The following is a 25,218-nucleotide window of genomic DNA, read 5'->3' as shown; positions in this document are numbered from 1 at the left end:
AAACACTCCCGTTTACCATTGCAACAAAAAGAATAAAATATCTAGGAATAAACCTACCTAAGGAGACAAAAGACCTGTATGCAGAAAATTATAAGACACTGATGAAAGAAATTAAAGATGATACAAATAGATGGAGAGATATACCATGTTCCTGGATTGGAAGAATCAACATTGTGAAAATGACTCTACTACCCAAAGCAATCTACAGATTCAATGCAATCCCTATCAAACTACCACTGGCATTTTTCACAGAACTAGAACAAAAAATTTCACAATTTGTATGGAAACAAAAAAGACCCCGAATAGCCAAAGCAATCTTGAGAACGAAAAATGGAGCTGGGGGAATCAGGCTCCCTGACTTCAGACTATATTACAAAGCTCCAGTAATCAAGACAGTTTGGTACTGGCACAAAAACAGAAATATAGATCAATGGAACAGGATAGAAAGCCCAGAGATAAACCCACACACATATGGTCACCTTATCTTTGATAAAGGAGGCAAGAATATACAATGGAGAAAAGACAGCCTCTTCAATAAGTGGTGCTGGGAAAATTGGACAGATACATGTAAAAGAATGAAATTAGAACACTCCCTGACACCATGCACAAAAATAAACTCAAAATGGATTAAAGACCTAAGTGTAAGGCCAGACACTATCAAACTCTTAGAGGAAAACATAGGCAGAACACTCTATGACATACATCACAGCAAGATTCTTTTTGACCCAGCTCCCAGAGAAATGGAAATAAGAACACAAATAAACAAATAGGACCTAATGAAACTTAAAAGCTTTTGCACAGCAAAGGAAACCATAAACAAGACCAAAAGACAACCCTCAGAATGGGAGAAAATATTTGCAAATGAAGCAACTGACAAAGGATTAATCTCCAAGATTTACAAGCGGCTCATGCAGCTCAATAACAAAAAAACGAACAACCCAATCCAAAAATGGGCAGAAGACCTAAATAGACATTTCTCCAAAGAAGATATACAGATTGCCAACAGACACATGAAAGAATGCTCAACATCATTAATCATTAGAGAAATGCAAATCAAAACTACAATGAGATATCATCTCACACCGATCAGAATGGCCATCATCAAAAAATCTAGAAACAATAAATGCTGGAGAGGATGTGGAGGAAAGGGAACACTCTTGCACTGTTGGTGGGAATGTAAATTGATACAGCCACTATGGAGAACAGTATGGAGGTTCCTTAAAAAACTACAAATAGAACTACCATACGACCCAGCAATCCCACTACTGGGCATATACCCTGAGAAAACCATAGTTCAAAAAGAGTCATGTACCAAAATGTTCATTGCAGCTCTATTTACAATAGCCAGGACATGGAAGCAACCTAAATGTCCATCAACAGATGAATGGATAAAGAAGATGTGGCACCTATATACAATGGAATATTACTCAGCCATAAAAAGAAATGAAATGGAGGTATTTGTAATGAGGTGGATGGAGTTAGAGTCTGTCATACAGAGTGAAGTAAGTCAGAAAGAGAAAAACAAATACAGTATGCTAACACATATATACGGAATCTAAGGAAAAAAAAAAAAAAGCCATGAAGAACCTAGTGGCAAGACAGCAATAAAGACACAGACCTACTAGAGAATGGACTTGAGGATGTGGGGAGGGGGTGGGGTGAGATGTGACAGGGTAAGAGAGTGCCATGGACATATATACACTACGAAATGTAAAATAGATAGCTAGTGGGAAGCAGCCACATAGCACAGGGAGATCAGCTCTGTGCTTTGTGACCACCTAGAGGGGTGGGATGGGGAGGGTGGGAGGGAGGGAGATGCAAGAGGGAAGAGATATGGGAACATATTGTATGTGTATAACTGATTCACTTTGTTATAAAGCAGAAGCTAACACACCATTGTAAGGCAATTATACTTCAATAAAGATGTTTAAAAAAAAAATTGAGCATATTTCCCCCCAAGAAACCAAGGTCTGGTTAGTCAGAAAGAGGATGAAAAATAGATATTTAATAAGAATCTGTAGAGTCCTATCTTCAGGCTTTTACTTAAAAAATTTCTCCAATAAAGGTATTTGTTTTCCAGTGTAATCTTATTGACATGACAGATTTGTATAACATATTGGTGACAAAGAACTCTAGAATAATTTTGTGCAGAAGATTTATAATACATTTTCTTCCATTTTGTTAATCAGAAGCAAGGAACTCAATTAAAAGAGTGATCCAGTTACGAATATAAAGCTAAAAGAAATGCAAAAGGAAAATTGGCAATAACTTAACCACTTTAGCTAAAGTGCAGCTTTTTTTCTTTACATAACATGCGATGTCAGATAGTGTTTTTATGTGATTACTGCAGTTGTTTGTTAAATTTATCTCCATTTACTAACATTTTTTTCCTTCCAGATCTTTGTAGATTTAGAAGCTGACAGACTTTTATTTTAGCTGGTTATATAACCTGCAGTAGGAGTCCAGATCTCTCCCTTAGTTAGAATGACTGTAATTTGTCATCCAAGTAGAGACACTTTGGAGAATGAAAAGGATATTATTCATTACTAAGTTGGGACAACAGCTGTGAACTGGGACTGTACCAGGCAAAGCAAGCTCGTGGAATTATCCTGTAGTGGAATACATAAAATGATCCTGATTCAGCAGTGATTGAATCCTTTATTCTATTACTTGAAATTTGTATGATTGTATTTGTTAAATTTCTGACATGTTGTAGGTAGACTTTGGAAGATGGCCTTCTACAATCGGGCCTTACTTTCTAGCCATTGCTCACTATCCTTATCTCCTTATCTCTTCATGAAATACTTCTCCATCTGGGCCAAGACCAGTCACTAATCTCACGCAGGTCCTGTGCTTTCCCACTTCCTTGTCATTTTTTGTGTTATTACCCTGTTTAGAATGTCCCAGACCCGGGGTCCCCACCCCCCAGGCCACGGACCGGTATCGGTCCACGGCCTGTTATGAACCAGACTGCACAGCAGGAGGTGAACGGCAGGCAAGCGTGTGAAGCTTCATCTGCCGCTCCCCATCCCTCCGCATCGCTCGCATTACCACCTGAACCATCCCCCCCACCGCCCACCCCATCTGTGGAAAAATTATCTTCCACGAAAACAGGCCCTGGTGCCAAAAAGGTTGGGGACCGCTGTCCCAGACTATCCTCTGCTTGTTGAAACTTTACTTATTCATTCAATAAACATTTATTGAGTGCCTGATAGGTACTGGACACTGGGAATACTAAAGTGAGTATGCTGCAGTCTCCTTTTAAAGAACTCATAGTTCACTGAGGATGACGAGCCAATGACAACATTTGGAATGGTAGATGCTGTAATAGAGAGCTCAGAGGAAGGGTACTTACTTCAGTATGAGGCATCAGAGGAGACTTCCCAGAAGAGATGACACTGAAATTAAGCCTTAAAAGATGAGTTGAAAGGAGGTTGGCTGTAGGGCATTCCAGGGAGAGAGAACATGCACCAGCTTTAGTGTCCCCACCACTAGAAAATCTATTCCTACACTCGTACTCCCATGAGAATGAATTTCTCCATATGATGGACTTAGTACTTTGGACCTCTAATGAGCACTTCCTATAGCTAAGTCTTAATCATAAGACAATTTAAATTTAGCTTGTCCTAAATTATGTTATGTTGTTTCTACTAAATTAAAAACTCCTTGAGGATTGGGAATATATCTTCACTTTCTGGTCTGCACCTTATGCATTGCCTTGCCATAGTAGTTACTTAATGTCTGTTTGTTGAATTGAGTTGAAAAACTTGTTAGATGGGGTTGAGTAAATACAAGCACTGATTGGTCTGAGAAAACAAAAAAATATGATGGAGAAATAGGGCTACATCCTAGCTGTTGCTGTACCTGCTTGTTCCCAATAATAACAGCAACTAACATTTATTGAACATTTCATGTGGGCCAGGCACTCTGTTATATGTTTTCCATTTATTTAACCCTCATCACAACCCTTGTTATTTTTTATTTTCATTTTACAAATGGAGGGTTTAAGGCTTAGGGAGAGAAACAGTTCACAGAACTATTAAGTGGCAGAGTCAAGAGCTGAACCTGCGTCTGTCTGACTCCCGAGGCCAGCCTGCTCTTTGAAGTTTGCTCTCCTGCTTTTTTGAATTCAGGATGCCAGCTAATCTGCCTCAGCAGATGTAAGAGACATGATTGGGCATAAATCAGTAATGTTACATACTTCAACAACCAAAAAAAAAAAAAAAAAAAAAAAAAGACACAATCTATAAATAATCTTGTTAAAGTAATATTAACAGTGAACATTTGAGTCCTTAACTGTGTGTCAGATACTGTTCTAAGATCTTTATTTACATGTATGAGCTCATTCAATCCTCACAACCATTCGAAGAGGCAGACTCTTTTATTTACATTTTACAGAGGAAGCAACTGAGGCGTAGAGACATTAAGTAACTTGTACAAGGTCACACGGCTGGTGAGTAGTAGAACTGGGATTCCAACCCAGGTAGTTTGGCTCCAGAGCTAGTGGTCTTAACCACTGTGCTGAATTGCTTCTCAGAGTTTTCTTGAGTAATACGAGTCCCTCATTAACTTTTACTGTACAATACTTCTGTTGGCAGGCTTTCATAATTTATAGATTTTTAAAATTCTTCTTCATTTATCCATGTGTGTCAAATGACTTACACAGCCTTTAATACTGGTAGTTGGGTGATTAGACAAGAAGGAAAAGACAGGATCACACAGCCTGGTTCAGAATCTTGCTCCATAACTTACTGTTACCTCTTCTCTTGGAGTCTCAGTTTCTGTATCTGTTGTGAGGATTGAATGGGTCAGTGTATATCAGATGCACAGCAGAGTACCTGACGCATCATGGGCTTTACATAAACGTTTAGATCCATTCCTCCATTCCCTTAGAGTAGTGGAGGTAACGGTGACCGACCTGAAAAATAATACAAGAAAACTTGGAAAGTGAATGTAGTATGTGACACACGAGTGCATCCTTTATTCCTAGTGAATTGTTTGTTTTTATTGGATAATTATCAGACTTAGTTTAGTGGCCTGTATAACATAAATGGCATATTATTGTTGTTTGTAAAGTATTGTTCTTTGTGAGTAAAGAATGATTTCAGGTGTTTTGCATTTTAGGGTATACTGGGGATGGATATTTTTTCTTGAAGGGAGTATGGAATGTCAGAGCTAGAAGGAAACTTAGAAGTCGTATAGTCTAGGGGTTCAAAAACTGGAGAGGCTGCAAGGATGGTGTGGGGAGCACATTTAATCTACATTCTCCAGTCCTGCCCTCAGAGATGCTGATTAAATAGTTTGGGGTGAAGTCTGACAAAATTTTAATAGCATGTAGATGAGCAAGTCTGATGCAGCATGTGGCCATTTCTTTTATAGGTCAGGAAAGTAAGGCCCAGCTCATATAGTGTTAGAAAAAAGACAGTGCAAAATGTTAATTAACAATTACATCTTTTAAAATACATTTATTCGTGTATTAATTCAACAAGCCCTGCTGTGTAGGCAAAATGCGTGAGAACTAAATATTTCTTGATTGTACCCAGCCCCAAATTTCTAATGGGAGAGCTAAGATAAAAACCGCAAAGTGATGTTTTAGAAAAGCCCTTGCAAGGAGTCAGAAGCAAGAATTCAATTCCACCTTTGCCATCTATTAGTTCTTTCACCCTGAGCAATTCACTAAATCTCTCTGAGTTTCAGTTTGTCACTTGGAGAAATGGAGATAATGCTAGCCTTCCCCACCTTGCAGGATAAATAAAAATATGTGATACCTCTTGGAAAATGGTAAAGAGTTAGATAAAAGACATGTAAAAAGTAGTTATGTGTTCAGTATTTTAATTAATATGCCAGGCTCTGGAGCTTACTGACATTGTGCCTGCCCTTAAAGACTGCTAGAAGAGACAAACATAAAGTATAAAGTGAAGAATACTATTTTAGAGATTACATACAAAGGACTTGGGAGCATGACTGAGCGGGTGCTTGGAGAGAGTCAGGAAGTTTGAGTTGTCTGAGTTCTTTGTACATTTTGGGTATTAACCCCTTATCAGACACATCATTTACAAATATCTTCTCCAATTCGGTAGGCTGCCTTTTCATTTGTTGATGGTTTCCTTTGCTGTGCAAGAGCTTTTAAGTTTGAGTAGGTCCCATTTGTTTATTTTTGCTTTTGTTTCCCTTGCCTGAGGAGACATATCAAAAAATGTATTGTTAAGACCAATATCAAAGAGCATACTGGCTTATATTTTCTTCTAGGAGTTTTATGGTTTCAGGTTTTTGTACATGGTGTGAGAAGTTTGATTCTTTTGACACATATAAAGGGCGTCTTGAGCATGAATGGCTTGATTAGATAGATGGATTATCTTTCCTACAGATAATTATGGGTTTTTCTGGAGAAAGATTTGCAAAAAGAATGACTGGAAGTTATTATTATTTCTTCCTTTTTGTCAGCCACTTTTATAATTGAACACTTAATATGCACCCTAATGATAACACCTCTTTCCTCTATCAGGCATTTAGCATGTTTTTGCTATTCTACATAGTGCTCTGTGTATGAGGCTTTTTCCTCTGTTAAATTATTTCCTAAGGATACATCTTCAGTAGTATTAACATATCAAAAGATAGGATTCTTATAGTGCCTCAGTATTTCTATTTCTTTATAAAAGGATGTGTTAATTTTCAGTCACACAAACAGTGTAAAAGCACACAAACAGTTCACCACGTTAATAGCTTTAGTGCTATCTTTCTTTGTTATACTATCTTAGTAGTTTTCTTTAATTTCCATTCTTCTGATTACTAGGAAAATATTTTTCTCTGTGTGTACTAGTGTTAACTTCTGTGTAAATTTCAGTATTAATTTTTAAACTACCATCTTTTTTTTATTACTTACTGTTCATATTTCTCAATTAAAACTACTAAGTAGTTTTAAATAAGTAAACATGTAAGAAAGCGTGATTGTTATTTTTACAAATAAATGAGCCTTATAATCTTTCTCAGACTAAAATTAATTTACTGCTTTTAACATTTGCATTTCACATGAATGTTTCATTAGTGTGCTCTTCAAGCTAATGTTCACCTCAGCGATATCCACTGTAGCTAATTTTGGTTCTTCCATGTTATACAAGAACTAATATCATGTTTTTAAAAAACAAGTCATGAAGTTTGTAGTGTTCTCATTAAATATTGCTCATCTTGATACTGAAATTAAATTACTCTTATCTTTAAAACAGTAATATTAAATTAAGGCTTTTACTTTGGGACTAAATTTTTGAAATTAAAATTATAACAGCATACATGGTCACTCTTGGAAAACTTTATTTACCTTTAAGCTCACAGTGTCTAAATTTTCTTCAAATCCAATCTTTTCTGTATTTACCTAAAGCAGTTATTGTACTCTTACTGTCATACATTATTAGGTTCTCTACTAACACGATACGGCTTTATTCTAAGCACTCACAATCTGAATAAATGATTTCTTTCCAAAGTGACCTAATAAAGCTATCATTGATTAAGAGAGAAATGTATTTCTTCTCTTTCTCACACATTTTGAGCTTTCTGATTCTAAAAGTTTTCTGTTTCTTCCATCAGAATTTTGCAAGGGGGCCAAGTGAGGGAAGCATAAGATTTTGAAAAGAGCCACATGCTAGTCAAGTGCATAAAAGTCAGGCATAGTGAACCTCCCCACTCCAAGTCGCCGGGAGTACTAGCTTGTGCTGTGCCTAAAAATTTTAGCACACCTCTTCGACTTAATTAGCTGGCTCAGTATAGTGGGCTGGAGGGGCTTGGCCACTTGCCTGCTGCTACTACTTTGTATCGTCGGTGATTGGCATGTGTTATGTTGGCAGGCTCGAGGGAGTTCGGAATTTTATTTGAAGTTGGATTTCACTAATTATATAAATTTGGCCTGGTTACATTTGAGGAGGGATTATTTCTAAACACTAATTTTTATATCTTAAAAGTAATGAATGCATATAGCAAAGAAGATTCAAACCACACCCCTAGTCCTACCTCCCATAGATAAGCACTGTTAATGGTTTCTTGTGTAAACTTCCAGAAATTTCCTGTGCATATCAAACCTTATCTATATGAAAATGTATATCTGACCTATTCTTTAAAACATAGCTGTTTAATACTGTTGTGTACCCTGCTTTTTTGACTTAACGTTTTGTAGGCACCTTTCTGTGCCAGCACACAGCACTTCATTCTTTTTAACAACAACATTTAGGATGTTCTAATTTTTTATTCTACAGCACTACAATGAAAATCCTTGTATGTAATGCATCTTTGTGTACTTCCTGTTGGCTAAATTCCTAGGGATCGAATTTCGGGATCAAAGTGTAATGTTAAATTATTCTCCAAATTTGTATGCCAATTTAAATAACAAGAATTTATGAAAAGTACCTATTCCCCAGAATTTGAAAGAGTATTAAAGGAGAATGAAATTAGGCTTGAATAAAGCTCCCAGATGCATTACACATGTCTAAATTATGGTAGATACTCACATAAGTATTAGACCCTCTCATTTGACTTAACACATATAATTTTTTCTTATAATAGACCCCAAATGAAAGAAAATTGATCACCTTGGCAAAAGAGATTAGGGCAGTCCTAGAGGGGGAAATGCTGTTCTTCAGGAAGTGGTTTAGAATTGGTTGCAAAAATCAAATGAAATACTTTATGTCCTAATGGTTTTATATTTGTAAACTTTGAGAAACTATAAATATAAGCATTTATTTCCCTTTAGGTTTTAGCAAAGAATTTTCCTTTCATCCCTTGCAAATTAGGCCTTTTCTTAAATCTCTATGTCTCTTCCTCTACCTTCATAGCAAAATTATCCTCTGCAGACTTGATCCAGATTCAAGGAATGTACCATTTTTGTTTGGCAACTGGATTTTTGATGTTTTAAAAGTGATGAAATATCTCAAACAGGTGGAAAAAAAGGAGTAGCCTTGTGGATCATATGTTTTCTTGCCTGGTCATTTAGTTTTTCATATTTTGTTTTCCTGATGATTTTAATGAATGCCTGTGTAATGTATTCCACAGATTTCAATGGGACAGATGTTACAAGATTTTGGAAAATTTCTTGGAATGTTTCTTCTTGTTTTGTTTTCTTTCACAATTGGACTGACACAACTGTATGATAAAGACTATACTCCAAAAGAACAGAAGGACTGTGTAGGCATCTTCTGTGAACAGCAAAGCAATGATACCTTCCATTCGTGAGTGTCTTTTAAATTTTTAGTAAATATATGTCTGTCTTTCTGTTGTGTTATGTATGAATTCATACCTACAGAACTAGAACTTCAAATTTTCTTTAAGAAATGCGTTTTGAATAAGAAATACTTATTTTTCATGAATCATTTGATAGTCATCTTTACACATAGAATCTTAAATAATTAGTGGCCTCAGTTATTACATTGTCTCCTCGACTACAGTCTATCTTAACAGAGGAACTCTTGCATTTTGTGCACTCTTAGCATTTTGGGCAGGACAGTTCTTTGTGGGCCCTATATATGTATTGTGAGATGTTCCATGCCTCTGCCCTTCAAGTATTAATTGTCAGTGGCAATTCTCAGTCATTGTTACAACCAAAGCACTCTCAGATTTCAACACTTCTTAGGAGGTCATTAGGGTTGAGATTGTTAAAGCTTCAAGAACATTTTTTTCCTCTAATTTATTGTATCGGAAGGAATTGAGCAACCAGTTGTAAGGCAGACAAAATACCTCCCCACATTCTTAGATAAAATAATGGAGAAGAGGTGTAGAATTACACGTTTGTTGTATTCCTATTATGTACCAACTATTCTTTAGTTTGTTTAAGGAATAAGATTAAATGAGTAATAAATATTCATCTAACACCTTCAGTATGCCAGACCCTGTTCTAAGTGCTAAATAAATGAAGTATCAGTGAACAAAACTACCCTCATGGAGTTTATTATTCTAGTGAGTTGATACAGGGAATAAAAATAGCAATAAAATATATAGTATATTACACAGTATTGGTATAGTGTATATCAGTATTACACAGGCCCTTGCCTGTAGCCCAAATAAAGCTTGGGCCAGGGAGGATTTTTGTGTGAGAGGGTGTAGCTTTAGTTAGGTAGGAGGTTAAGGAAGGCCTCACAAAAGATGACATCCAAGTAAAGATATAAAGCTGGTGAAGGATCAAGCCATGAAAAGGTATCTGGAGGAAGAGCGTTGGCAGATAGGGGAATGGCAAATGCAAATGCCTTGAGATGGGAGTGTGGTTGGTATGTTCAAGGAAAAGCCAGGAGGTCAGCGTGGATGGTATGTAGTGAATCAGAGCAAGAGTTGTAGTAGATTAGGTCAGGAAGGTAATGGGGAATAAAGCGGATCAAGATGGTGGAGTAAGAGGACTTGGAGCTCACCTCCCCCCACAAACACATCAAAAATACATCTACGTGTCAAATAATTCTCACTGAAAGCTAGCTGGAAACAGGCAGAAGGACTCCTGTACAAGCAAGGCTGTAAGAAAGGTATACATGTAATCGGGTAGGATGAGAAGAAAGTGATTGGTCAGGACCTGTGCCCCGGGAAGGGATTCAAAGGAAAAGGGAGATTACACAGGTGGATACTCACCCTGGGGAGTTACTGGGTCAAGCCACAGACTGGGTGTTCCAGTCTGGTTTCTACACATAGGAGACAAGCCCCCTTAACTGGTTGGAGAACCCCTGGGAGAGATAGAAAGGCTGGAGAAGCCTGGATGCCACTCATGAGGGGTGCAGGTACTGGCTTGCCCCCTGCTAGGGCAGATAGAGGTCTGCCCTAGTGCTGTCAGGTTTCCTGTGACCACCTTGCTGCTGTTCCCAGCCCGAACTGAGAGGATACCCCAGCTCCGCTCATTCCACATCACAGCATGGCACTGGATCTACAGCATCCAGGACCTGCCAAAAGACTCGTCCTTGTGACATAGAGGCAACCAGTCCTGGAGCGTAGCCCAGGTGGTGCGACAGCTGCCATTGTTGGAGCTTACTCCAGCGGCACCCCAGAAGCAGCCCAGAGTTTTGACAGCAGCACAGCTGCTGAGTTTCCTGTGACCACCTTGCTATGTGCCAAAGCCCCGGCTGAGTGGATGCTCTGGCCCTACTCACTTCACGCCATAGCGCAGCGCTAGATCTGGGGTGGCCAATACCAGGGAAAAGACACGACCATGGGCTGCTTGATCCACTCAGATCAAGAGAATTGATCTAAACAAAGATCATTTTAACAAGGAACTAGAAAATACAAAAAAGACCCAAACAAAAATAGGCAATTCAATATCTGAAATAAAAAACACTCTGAATAACAGCCTAAGTGACACAGAGGAGCACATAAGTGATCTGGAAGATAGAATAATGGAAATCACCCAATCAGAACAGCAGAAAGAAAGACAAATGAAAATAAACAAAAAAAAAAAGCAGTCCATTAGATCTCTAGGATAACATTAAACATACCAACATTCACGTAATAGGGGTTCCAGAAGGAGAAGAGAGAGAAAGAAGGGGATCAAAAATGTATTTGAAGAAATTATGGCTGAAAGTTTCCCAAATCTGAAGAAGGAAACAGATATCCAGGTACAGGAAGCACAGAGGGTCCAAAACAAGATGAAACCAAACAGACCCACATCAAGACATATCATAATCAACATGGCAAAAGTTAAAGGTAAAGAGAGAATTCTAAAGGCATCAAGAGAAAAACAGTCATATACAAGGGAATCCCCATAAGACTATCAGCTTAGATTTCTCTGCAGAAACTTTGTGGGCCAGAAGGGAGAGAATTGATATATTCAAAGTGCTGAGAGGAAAAAACCTACAACCTAGGATACTCTACCCAGTAAGATTATCATTTAGAATAGAAGGAGAAATAAAGAACTTACCAGACAATCAAAAACTGAAAGAATTCATCAATAGTAAACCTAAAAAATGTTGAAGGGTCTTCTCTAAATGGAAAAGAAGTAAGAATCTATAGGAAAGGGAAAATCCCACTAGGAAAGGCAGTTACATAGTAAGGATTGAAGATCACTTTAAAAAGCCAGTACATAGATGAAAAGAAACACACACACACACACACACACACACACACACACAAAAGCAACTATAAATGCAGTAAACAGTTGAGAGATAAGCATGAAGATGTAAAATATGACATTGGAAACAAAATGTGGGTGAGGGGGGTAAAAATGTAGATCTTTTAGAATGTGTTTGAACTTAAATGACTATCAGTTTAAAACAAGTAGATATAATTATGGGACAACATATATGAGCCCTATGGTAAACACAAATCAAAAACCTATGATAGATATGCAAAAACCAAAAAGAAAGGAACTCAAGCATACTACTAAAGGAAGTCATCAAACCACAACAAGAGAAACAAAAAGAAGAAATGAACAGAACTACAAAAACAACTGGAAAACAAGGAATAAAATGGTAATAACTGCATACCTATCAGTAACTACTTTAAATGTCAATGGACTAAATGCTCCAATCAAAAGACATAGGGTGGCTGATTGCATGAAAACACAAGACCCTTCAATATGCTGCCTGCAAGAGACTCACTTCAGGGCTAAAGAAACACAGAAAAAGTGAGGGATAGAAAAAGATACTTCATGCAGATGAAAACGACAAAGAAGCAGGGATAGCAGTACTCATATCAGACAAAATAGACTTTAAAACAAAGTCTGTAACAAAAGACAAAGACGAGCACTGTATAATGATAAAGGGATCAACACAAAAGAGGATGTTACACTCATTAACATATATGCACCCAATACAGGAGCACCTAAATTTATAAAGCAAATACTAATAGACATAAAGGGAGAAATTGACAGTAATACAATAATAGTAGGGGACTTTAACCTCTCAGTGACATCAATGGATAGATGATCCAAACAGAAAATCAGTAAGAAAACAGTGTACCTAAATGACACCATAGACCAGTTGGACTTAATTGGTATTTACAGGACATTCCATCCCAGAACAGCAGAATACACATTCTTTTCACATGTATATGGAATGTTCTCCAGGATGGATCACATACTAGGCCACAAAACAAGCCTTAATAAATTTAAGAGAATAGAAATTATATGAAGCATTTTTTTCTGACCACAATGGTATGAAAGTAGAAATCAACTATAGAAAGGAAAATGGGAAAAGAACAAACACGTGGAGACTAAATAACATGCTACTAAAAAACCAATTGGTCAGTGATAAAATCAAAGAGGAAATCAGAAAATAGCTCGAGACAAATGAAAATGGAAGCACACCTTTCCAAAATTTGAGGGATGCATCAAAAGCAGTTCTAAGAGGGAAATTTATAGCAATACAGGCCTTCCTGAAGAAATAAGAAAAATTTCAAACAAATATCTTAATCTGCCACCTAAAAGAATTAGAAAAAGAACAAACAAAGCCCCAAGTCAGCAGAAGGAAGGAAGGAAGGAAATAATAAAGATCAGAGTGGAAATAAATAAAATAGAGATAAAAAACAGAAAAGATCAATGAAACCAAGAACTGTTTTTTTGAAAAGATTAACAAAATTGATAAATCTTTAGCCAGGCTTACCAAGAAGAAAAAGCCAGCCTTTACCCAAATAAACAAAATAAGAAATGGAAGTGGAGAAGTAACAACCAATACCACAGAGATACAAAAAAATCATAAGAGAATACTATGAACAGTTATATGCCAACAAATTGGACAACCAAAAAGAAATGGACAAATTTCTAGAAACATACAGCCTGCCAAGACTGAATCAAGAAGAAACAGTCAATTTGAACATACTGATCACTAGAATTGAAATTGGATTTGTAAAACAAACAAACAAACAAAAAAACCCCAGCAAACAAAAGTCCAGAATGGGATGGCTTCACAGGGGAATTCTACCAAACATATAAAGAATTAATACCTATCCTTCTCAAAGTATTCCAAAGAATTGAAGAGGATGGAACACTCCCAAATTCATTCTATGAGGCCACCATTACCCTGATACCAAAACCAGACAAAGACAGTACAAAGCAAATTACAGGCTAATATTTTTGGTAAATATAGATGCAAAAATCCTCAATAAAATATTTGAAAACTGAATCTAAAAATGTGTAAAAAGGATCATACACTATGATCAAATTGGATTTACTCCAGTGTCACAAGGATGGTTCAACATATGCAAATCAATCAATGTGATACACAACATTAACAAAAGGTAGGATAAAAATCACATGGTCATCTCAATAGTTGCAGAAAAAGTGTTTGACAAAATTCAACATCCATTCATGATAAAAACTCATCAAAGCGGGAATAGAGGGAACATATCTCAACGTAATAAAGGCCATTTATGACAAACTCATGGCCAGCATCACACTCAATCATGAAAAGCTGAAAGCTTTCCCATTAAATTCAGGAACAAGACAAGGATGGCCACTCTCACCACTTCTATTTAACAAAGTATTAGAAGTCCTAGCCACAGTGATCAGACAAGAAAAAGAAATAAAACATATCCAAATTGGAAGGGAAGGTGTAAAACTCACTATTTGCAGATGACATATTTTATATAGAAAACCCTAACGTCTCCACCCAAAGAACTATTAGAACTAATAAATGAATTCAACAAGGTTGAAGGATACAAGGTTAACATACAGAAATCTGTGTATGTTAATTAGTTTCTATACACTAATAATGAAATACCAGAAAGAGAAAGTAAAAAACCAAAATCAATCCGATTTAAAATCACGCCTAGCCATAAACTTAACCAAGGAGGTGAAAGACAGTACTCTGAAAATTATGAAACATTGATGTAGGAAATTGAAGATGATACAAAGAAATGGAAAGTTATCCCATGTTCTTGGATTGGAAGAATTAACATTGTTAAAATGGCCAAACTACCCAAAGCAATCTACAGATTTAACGTAGTCCCTATCAAAATACCCATAACATTTTTCACAGAACTAGAACAAATAATCCTAATATTCATATGGAACCAGAAAAGACCCTGAATTGCCAAAGCTATCTTGAGAAAAATGAACAAAGCTGGAGGTGTAAGCCTCCCAGACTTCAGACTATACTACAAAGCTACAGAAATCAAAGCAGCATGATACTGTCACAAAAACAGATAAGTGGGACAGAATAGAGAGCCCAGAAATAAACCCATGCACCTTAGGTCAATTAATCTGTGACAAACAAGGCAAGAATATACAGTGGAGAAAAGACACTCTCTTCAACAAGTGGTGCTAGAAACACTGGACAGCTACACGTAAAACAATGAGATTAGAATATTCCCTCAGACCATATACACAAATAAACTCAAAGTGGTTAAAAGACCTAAATGTAAGACACAACACAGTAAAACTCCTAGAAGAGAACATAGGCAGAACACTCTTTGACATACATCATAGCAATATTTTTTTGTATCAGTCTCCTAAGGCAAAAGAAATAAAAACAAAAATAAACAATGGACCTAAATAAACTTAAAAGCTTTTGTACAACAAAGGAAACCATTGACAAAACGAAAAGACAACCTGCAAAATGGGAGAAAATATTTACAAGTCGTGTGACTGACAGAGGGTTAATATCCAAAATATGTAAACAGCTGATACAACTCAATATCGAAAAACAAACAACACAGTCAGAAAATAAGCAGAAGACCTGAATAGACATATTTCCAAAGAAGACATACAGATGACTAACAGCCGCATGAAAAGGTGCCTAACATCACTAATTATTAGAGAAATGCAAATCAAATCAAAAATGAGATATCGCCTCACACCAGTCAGAATGGCCATCATCAAAAAGTCTACAAATTACAAATGTCGGAGAAGATGTGGAGAAAAGAGAAACCTCATACACTGTTGGTGGGAATGTAAATTGGTGCAGCCACTGTGGAAAATAGTATGGAGGTTCCTTAAAAAACTAAAACTAGAACTACTGTATGATCCAGCAATTCCACTCCTTGTTATATATCCAGGAAAAAAATGAAAGCACTAATTTGAAAAGATACGTGCACCCCAGTGTTCATAGCAGCACTATTTACAGTAGCCAAGATATGGAAGCAACCCAAGGGCCCGTCGACAGATGAATGAATTAAGAAGATGGATATATATATTCCATCTTCTTAATCCATATAAATACACACACAATTTAATATTCAACCATAAAAAGGAATGAAATTCTGCCATTTGCAGCAATGTGCATGGACCTAGATAATATTATGCTTAGTGAAATAAGTCAGACAGAGAAAGACAAATACTGTATAATGTTACTTCTATGTGGAATCTAAAAAATAATACACATGAATGTATATGCAGAACAGAAACAGACTCACAGATATAGAAAACAAACTTGTGGTTACTAAAGGGGAGAGAGGGAAGCAGGGATGGACAAATTATGGGTATGGGATTAACAGATACAAATCACTATGTATAAAATAGATAAGCAACAAGGATATATTGTATAGCACAGGGAATTATAGCCATTATCCTGTAATAATTTATAATGGAGTATAATCTGCAAAAATACTGAATCACTATGTTGTACACCTGAAACTAACATAATATTGTAAATCAACTATACTTCAATTGAAAGAAAGAAATAAAGGGAGGGAAAAAAAGAAAGACAGGTAATGGGATCATGTAGGACCTTGTTGGCCCTTGTATGGACTTCGGGCTGTTGAGCTTGAGAGCCATTTGAAGTTTTTGAGCGAAGAAGTGGCAAAATCTAATTAAGTATTACAGGATCATAGGCTGCTGTGTTGAGAAAAGACAGAGAAGTAGTAAGAGATTAAACAGGAATAATTTATCTTCCTTTTGAGTTTGTTTCTTTGTTTAAAGTAAGGCATATCTGTGATGTTGGGTCCAACCTCAGTTACTTTATAAAATATTACTCCTGGGCTATCTATGTATTCTTTATGTAATGTTGATATAAATGAATTCTTTATTTTCACTAATTAAAATTCCTTTTAAACAGAAATGTAATTGTCTTTACAGGTTCATCGGCACTTGCTTTGCTTTGTTCTGGTATATTTTCTCCTTAGCACATGTGGCAATCTTTGTCACAAGATTTAGCTACGGAGAAGAATTACAGTCCTTCGTCGGAGCTGTTATTGTTGGGACATACAATGTTGTGGTTGTGATTGTGCTTACCAAGCTGCTGGTGGCAATGCTTCATAAAAGTTTTCAGTTGATAGCAGTAAGTGTTCATTCTTTTAAAAATTTTATATTCTCTTCAGACCATACCAAAGGTATGTAGTAGATAAGGCAAAGATTTAAAAGAATTAAGAATGTGTCATTTAAAAATTAAATATAGATTTTTTTAAAAAATGTAAGTAATGTATATTAACTGCAAGTCTTGAACCAAATTTTTACCTACAAGGTGTGGAAACATTTGAACAATCAAACAATCTCTTCATACCAGCCCTACCGTGTGTGTGTGCACGTGTGCATGCCTATTCATTTCCTTTTTCACTTGCCTCTTATAGAATCATGAAGACAAAGAATGGAAGTTTGCTCGAGCAAAGTTGTGGCTTAGCTACTTTGATGACAAATGTACATTACCCCCACCTTTCAACATCATTCCTTCACCAAAGACTATCTGCTATATGATTAGTAGCCTCAGTAAATGGATTTGCTCTCATACATCAAAAGGCAAGGTTAAACGGCAGAACAGCTTAAAGGTAAGAAGTTAGATGGTTGAACTGCAACATGATAATTTTAATAATTACTAATCTCAGATGTTTCCTAAAGCATAAATATGCAGGTTCCTAAGGGCTAAGACTTGTGTTGTTTTGTACAGGGCATTGTTGTGGTTATAAAGCAATTAGCGAAACAGCTTACAAAAAAACAAGGGCTAAGACTTGTTTTTTTTTTCACTCCTGTATCCCTAATGCATAGCATAGTATCTAACATAAAGTAAGGATTCAATAAATACTTATTGAAAATGAGAGAGAGAGCTGTGATTTTTTTCATGAATTCTCATCTCACAGTTTTAAAACAAGGAAAATATTCAGAATACCTAGGCTGTCAGCATAAGAGTGACTCTTAGAGTCAATGCATATTTTTCTGGTTCTTCTTGAAAGTTGTTCAATACATGAATAATTCAATACATGTTGCTATAAGCCAGGAACTGGCAAACTTTTTCTGTAAATGACTGGATAATAAATATTGTAGACTTTGTGGGCTGTGAAAAAATTGTAGATTTTATGTGGGTAGTAATATAACAAGAGAGAAAACAAATTTCCACAAAAGTTTTATTGATGAAATTAAACATATGAGAATAATTGAGTAATATTTTTTTTTATAATACAGCTCTGTTAATGAATGGAATTCCATTTTGGCAGGGAATAACATTTTGTTTATTTGGAGTTCAAAGTTAGTAGTCCCCATCATCAAATTGATTACAAAAGGTTCATCTGTAAAAGCCATTCTTAGCTCACAGGCCATCAGAAACAGGAAGTGGGTCATATTTGGCCTATGGGTCATAGTTTGCTAATCCCTACTACAAACTAAGGATCTTAAATCAAGGTGAGTGTACAGGTAAATGAATAAAACAAATATGCATGGCATGTTTCAAATGTGTTGAATATTATTTTGTAACATGTAGTGGCAAAAATATAGTCTAATAAAGCATTACAAGATAGTGTTTGTATCTGTAAATTTTTAAAAAAATCCACCTCATCTAAATATTTTTATGCACATTGTTAATATCATATTTTTTGTTTTGAAGGAATGGAGAAATTTGAAGCAAAAGAGAGATGAAAACTACCAAAAAGTGATGTGCTGTTTAGTGCATCGTTACTTGACTTCCATGAGACAAAAGATGCAAAGTACAGATCAGGCAACTGTGGAAAATCTAAATGAACTGCGCCAAGATCTGTCAAAATTCCGAAATGAAATAAGGGATTTACTTGGCTTTCGGACTTCTAAATATGCTATGTTTTATCCAAGAAATTAGCCATTTTCTAAATCACGTAGAGAATAATTTTCAATAATAAATCTGAAAGACTGCATTTGTATAACTTGCAATTAAATTAGTAAGATATATATTGAAATAAAGAATTATGTAAAAGCCATTCTTTAAAATATTTATAGCATAAATATATGTTATGTAAAATATGTATATATGATTAGTTTTTTTAAAACCCTCTGTTCGTGGCTTTTTGCAGTAATAAAACAGATTAAGTAGATAGATTTTGTTAGCATGCTGCTTAGTTTTCTTATTTAAACGGTGCTTAAATTTTTTTTCTCTTTCTGCTTAAGAAGGGCAGCGTTAGAATTGTAGTGACTATTGCCAGAAGGTTTTGTAAAAATGAAGATCAGCAAATGTGGACTGATCTCCTTCCATAGGGTACATTTGAGATATAGAAGTCTTGTTTTTTAAAATCTTTGCTTTAGGAGTTTACATATATAGTTCAGTATTTATTGTTTAGGAGTATAGGTTTACCTAAAACAGTAGTCTATTTTTTCTTTTTTCTTTTGTTATAATCTTAAGCAACAAAGATAAAGCCCTAATGAATGTTTGAATCTATTTGTGTCTATAAATTTAAATTCACCTCAATGTTTGTTACTGTAACATATTTACTTTTACATGGTTGTAATCACTTTATATTTTTAATTTTGCTTTTTTCACTTAACAGTATTTTATAGATACATTTCCATGTATTGATAGAGTCCACGTATTTAAATTTTTATAGAATTATATAGTTTTTGAAAAATATAGTTAGTAGACTTTTCATTTTGTAGCTATAGAGTATTTGATTATGTTTATAAGTTTGCACAGCTACTTCTCTAAGATTAGGTATTTATTGGCTTTTAATTTTTTATTATCATAAAAGTGATATAATTTTTTTTCAAGTTGGAGTGAATGTTCCTAGTTATAAAGCTAACCCAAAATAAGGATTTAGAAGGTATTTCTTTGTCATGTATGGTCACAGCCTGTTTTGTTTGTGTAAACATTGGAAGACCCTTTAATGCAAGGATTTGTTTTATTTTTGGACTAAGGTTCTTGACCTTATATCCGAAAGTATTTTCCACAGAATGTAACATAGTTCTATAAACGGGACTTCATGCTTATTTGTGGCTCATTCTTGATGCTTAGGGTGAAAAGCATTGACTTTTTAAATTGGAGAATAAAGTATATATTTAAATTTTTTTCCTATGCTCATGTAAGGGATATAGTTAACAGGTTTTCACAGGCTATTCCTTATTTATTCTTGCAGCATTTCTAGTTAAGAGGTTATTATGTGTATAATTATCTTCTTAACTGAATGTCAGATGGTCTTAAGGCCACAGGGTGCAGGTAGCCCTTGGTCTATAAGTACCACCGATCCAGGGATCATTGTTGAAATATGTTAGTGTTGTGTTTCATCTTGCTTTTTACTTTTTATTTTTTAATTTCCAAATTGTAAGTGTTCCCCTTTTTTGGGCAAATTCTTATAAAAATGTTTATTGTAAAGTTATATATTTTGTCTATGATGGGATTATGCACTTCCCAATTGGGATTTTACATCAGGGTTTTTAGTCATTCTAAAAAATATCTAATTATTAAATCAAAATATTTATAGAGTGCCTACTGTATGCATGAGTTACGAGGTATATTTTGAATGACAGCATATTGTAAGAAAAAAGGTAAATAAAACTTGACATTAGATTATAAATTGACAGTTTGTTCATTGTATTATTGTATACTTTTATACTTTTTATTGAGATATAATTCACATATCATAAAATTCACTCTTTTAAAGTATACAGTTCACTGTTGTTGTTTTTTTAAATTATGGCAACAAAGGTCTAAAATGCAAAGCGTCAACATCAGACCCCTTTGTACCTCTTTCTGCCTCTAGTGGCAATGATATTTTGACTCTCTTAGCTATTTCTTCTTATATTTGTAAATACCATATTTTGAAATAATATGTCTATACAAAGACCTGTATGTAAGTGTTTATAGCAGCTTTATTCACGATCCCAAATTGAAAACAACCAAATGCCCATGAACTGGTGAATGGGTAAGTAAATCGTACATCCATACAATGGAAATCTACTCAGTGATAAAAAGGAATTGTATCAGTCAGAGTTCAATCAGAGAAGCAGAACTACTAGGATATTGGCAGGCACATATGTTTGTGTGTACAGTGATTTGTTTACAGGGATTTGACATTACACAATTGTTGGAGTTGGTTAAGCAGTCTCCGAGGCTGTTGTTTTTGCATCTAATACTGGAGCTTGAAGTTCACCAGGTTGGCTGTTGGAAGAGGAAAATAGGTGGAAGAAATGCGGATAAGCTGGAACCCATGAGGACGGTCTGAGACCCTTGTCACTTGTCACTGTCTCCAACCTTGATGATGTGGGAATCCTGTGGAAGAAGTTACCCTTTGCCACATTGCTAAACACACCTAGCTCAGAATTAGAGAAACTGAAGGACAAGCCAAGGAAAGGTAGAATGATTAGAGTCCTGACCGCTGCCCTTCACCAGTAGGTTGAGCCAGCAGATAAGTTTCAACGTGTGTAAACAATGCAAGTGCCTGCAAAAAAACCCCAAATGGCTGCTGCTCCATTTCTGCCCTCCAAATTTCACACTGAAATGTGTCTTGTGCCCACCCTACCTAGAAGCATACACGGGAGAGAATTCTGGGAAACATAATTCAGCCTACCCAAGTTGACACAGGAACAAACTAGTGAAATATATGCAGTAACACAGATGAATCTTAAAAGTACTATGCCAAGTGAGGACACTCATCACAAAAGGCTACACACACTGTGTGATTACATTAACATGACATCCTAGAAAAGACAAAACCATAGAAACCAAAATCAGATCATTGGTTACCAGGATCTGGTGGGAAGAGAAGATTGATTGCACAACTCATCAAACTATACATTTAATAGGGTGAATTTTAATGTATGGAAATTATGCTTCAGTAAACCTGACAAAACTACATAATGCTACAACATACTAAAATAAAGAACTAAGAAAGACGATGGAGTAGCAATTCTCATATCAGACAAAATAGACTTTAAATTAAAGACTATAACAAGAGACAAGGAAGGACACTTCATAATGATCAAGGGATCAATCCAAGAAGAAGATATAACAATTGTAAATATGCACCCAACATAGGAGCACCTCAATACTTAAGGCAAATGCTAACAGTCATAAAAGGGGAAATCGACAATAACGAAATCATAGTAGGGGACTTTAACACCCCACTTTCACCAATGGACAGATCATCCAAAATGAAAATAAATAAGGAAACACAAGCTTTAAATGACACATTAAACAAGATGAACTTAATTGATATTTATAGGACATTCCATCCAAAAGCAACAGAATACACTTTCTTCTCAAGTGCTCACAGAACATTCTCCAGGATAGATCATATCTTGGGTCACAAATCAAGCCTTGGTAAATTTAAGAAAATTGAAATCATATCAAGTATCTTTTCTGACCACAATGCTATGAGACTAGATATCTATTACAGGAAAAAAAAACTGTAAAAAATGCAAACACATGGAGGCTAAACAATACGCTACTAAATAACCAAGAGATCACTGAAGAAATCAAAGAGGAAATCAAAAAATACCTAGAAACAAATGACAATGAAAACACAATGACCCAAAACCTATGGGATGCAGCAAAAGCAGTTCTAAGGGGGAAGTTTATAGCAATACAATCCTACCTCAAGAAACATCTCAAATAAACAACCTAATCTTACACCTAAAACAATTAGAGAAAGAAGAACAAAAAACCCCCAAAGTTAGCAGAAGGAAAGAAATCATAAAGATCAGATCAGAAATAAATGAAAAAGAATTGAAGGAAACGATAGCTAAGATCAATAAAACTAAAAGCTGGTTCATTGAGAAGATAAACAAAACTGATAAACCACTAGCCAGACTCATCAAGAAAAGAAGGGAGAAGACTCAAATCAACAGAATTAGAAATGAAAAATAAGTAACAACTGACACTGCAGAAATGCAAAGGATCATGAGAGATTACTACAAGCAACTCTATGCCAATAAAATGGAGAACCTGGAAGAAATGGACAAATTCTCAGAAAAGCACAACTTTCCGAGACTGAACCAGGAAGAAATAGAAAATATGAACAGACCAATCACAAGCACTGAAATTGAAACTGTGATTAAAAACCTTCCAACAAACAAAAGTCCAGGACCAGATGGCTTCACAGGTGAATTCTATCCAACATTTAGAGAAGAGCTAACACCTATCCTTCTCAAACTCTTCCAACATATAGCAGAGGGAGGAACACTCCCAAACTCATTCTACGAGGCCACCGTCACCCTGATACCAAAACCAGACAAAGATGTCACAAAAAAAGAAAACTACAGACCAATATCACTGATGAACATAGATGCAAAAATCCTCAACAGAATACTAGCAAACAGAATCCAACAGCACATTAAAAGGATCATACACCATGATCAAGTGGCATTTATCCCAGGAATGCAAGGATTCTTCAATATACACAAATCAATCAATGTGATACACCATATTAACCAACTGAAGGATAAAAACCATCCAATAATCTCAGTAGATGCAGAAAAAGCTTTTGACAAAGTTCAACAGCCATTTATGATAAAAAGTCCTGCAGAAAGTAGGCATAGAGGGAACTCACCTCAACATAATAAAGGCCATAGATGACAAACCCACAGCCAACGTCATTCTGAATGGTGAAAAACTGAAACCATTTCCTCTAAAATCAAGAATAAGACAAGATTGCCCACTCTCACCACTATTATTCAACATAGTTTTGGAAGTTTTAGCCACAGCAATCAGAGAAGAAAAAGAAATAAAAGGAATACAAATCAGAGAAGAAGAAGTAAAGCTGTCACTGTTTGCAGATGACATGATACTATACATAGAGACTCCTAAAGGCGCTACCAGAAAACTACTAGAGCTAATCAATGAATTAGGTAAAGTAGTAGGATACAAAATTAATGCACAGAAATCTCTTGCATTCCTATACACTAATGATGAAAAATCTGAAAGTGAAATTAAGAAAACACTCCCATTTACCACTGCAACAAAAAGAATAAAATATCTAGGAATAAACCTACTTAAGGAGACAAAAGACCTGTATGCAGAAAACTATAAGACACTGATGAAAGAAATTAATGATGATACAAACAGATGGGAAGATAATACCATGTTCTTGGATTGGAAGAATCAACATTGTGAAAATGACCATACTACCCAAAGCAATCTACAGATTCAGTGCAATCCCTATCAAACTACCAATGGCATTTTTCACAGAACTAGAACAAAAAATTTCACAATTTGTATAGAAACACAAAAGACACAGCCAAAGCAATCTACAAATTCAATGCAATCCTTATCAAACTACCAATGGCATTTTTCACAGAACTAGAACAAAAAATTTCACAATTTGTATGGAAACACAAAAGACACAATAGCCAAAGCAATGTTGAGAAAGAAAAACAGAGCTGGAGGAATCAGGCTCTGTGACTGCAGACTATACTACAAAGCTACAGTAATCAGGACAGTATGGTACTGGCACAAAAACAGAAATATAGATCAATGGAACAGGATAGAAAGCCCAGAGATAAACCCACACACATGTGGTCACCTTATCTTTGATAAAGGAGACAAGAATATACAATGGAGAAAAGACAGCCTCTTCAATAAGTGGTGCTGGGAAAACTGGACTGCTACATGTAAAAGAATGAAATTAGAACACTTCCTGACACCATACACAAAAATAAACTCAAAACGGATTAAAGACCTAAATGTAAAGCCAGACACTATAAAACTCTTAGAGGAAAAAATAGGAAGAACAGTCTTTGACATAAATCACAGCAAGATCTGTTTTGATCCACCTCCTAGAGTATTTGAACTAAAAATACAAATTAACAAATGGGACCTAATGAAACTTAAAAGCTTTTGCACAGCAAAGGAAACCATAAACAAGATGAAAAGACAACCCTCAGAATGGGAGAAAATATTTGCAAATGAATCAACGGACAAAGGATTAATCTCCAAAATTTACAAGCAGCTCATGAAGCTCAATATCAAAAAAAACAACCCAATCCAAAAATGGGCAGAAGACCTAAATAGACATTTCTCCGAAGTAGATATACAGATTGCCAACAAACACATGAAAGAATGCTCAACATCACTAATCATTAGAGAAATGCAAATCAAAACTACAATGAGCTATCACCTCACACCAGTCAGTATGGCCATCATCAAAAAACCTACAAACAGTAAATGCTGG

The 25,218-nt window shown here is 35.6% G+C and overlaps 1 protein-coding gene across 6 annotated transcripts in view; it reads left to right on the top strand.

Annotated features, from left to right (window-relative positions):
* Positions 1-19,440, top strand: part of TRPC1 (transient receptor potential cation channel subfamily C member 1) — a 68,529-nt gene extending 49,089 nt beyond the window's left edge. For all 6 annotated transcript variants that reach the window (XM_059920166.1, XM_059920164.1, XM_059920165.1 and 3 more), the window contains 4 exons: positions 9,037-9,212; positions 16,961-17,162; positions 17,452-17,646; positions 18,696-19,440. In XM_059920166.1, the coding sequence (XP_059776149.1) occupies positions 9,037-9,212; positions 16,961-17,162; positions 17,452-17,646; positions 18,696-18,923 (801 nt within the window). In that variant the 3' untranslated portion in view covers positions 18,924-19,440. The remainder of the gene's footprint in view (positions 1-9,036; positions 9,213-16,960; positions 17,163-17,451; positions 17,647-18,695) is intronic.
* The last annotated feature ends 5,778 nt before the right edge of the window (positions 19,441-25,218 follow it).

This window comes from Balaenoptera ricei, chromosome 4 (assembly GCF_028023285.1).
Source record: "Balaenoptera ricei isolate mBalRic1 chromosome 4, mBalRic1.hap2, whole genome shotgun sequence".
In the NCBI taxonomy this organism is placed as follows: Eukaryota; Metazoa; Chordata; class Mammalia; order Artiodactyla; family Balaenopteridae; genus Balaenoptera; species Balaenoptera ricei.
This window is presented reverse-complemented; position numbering and strand designations above follow the sequence as displayed.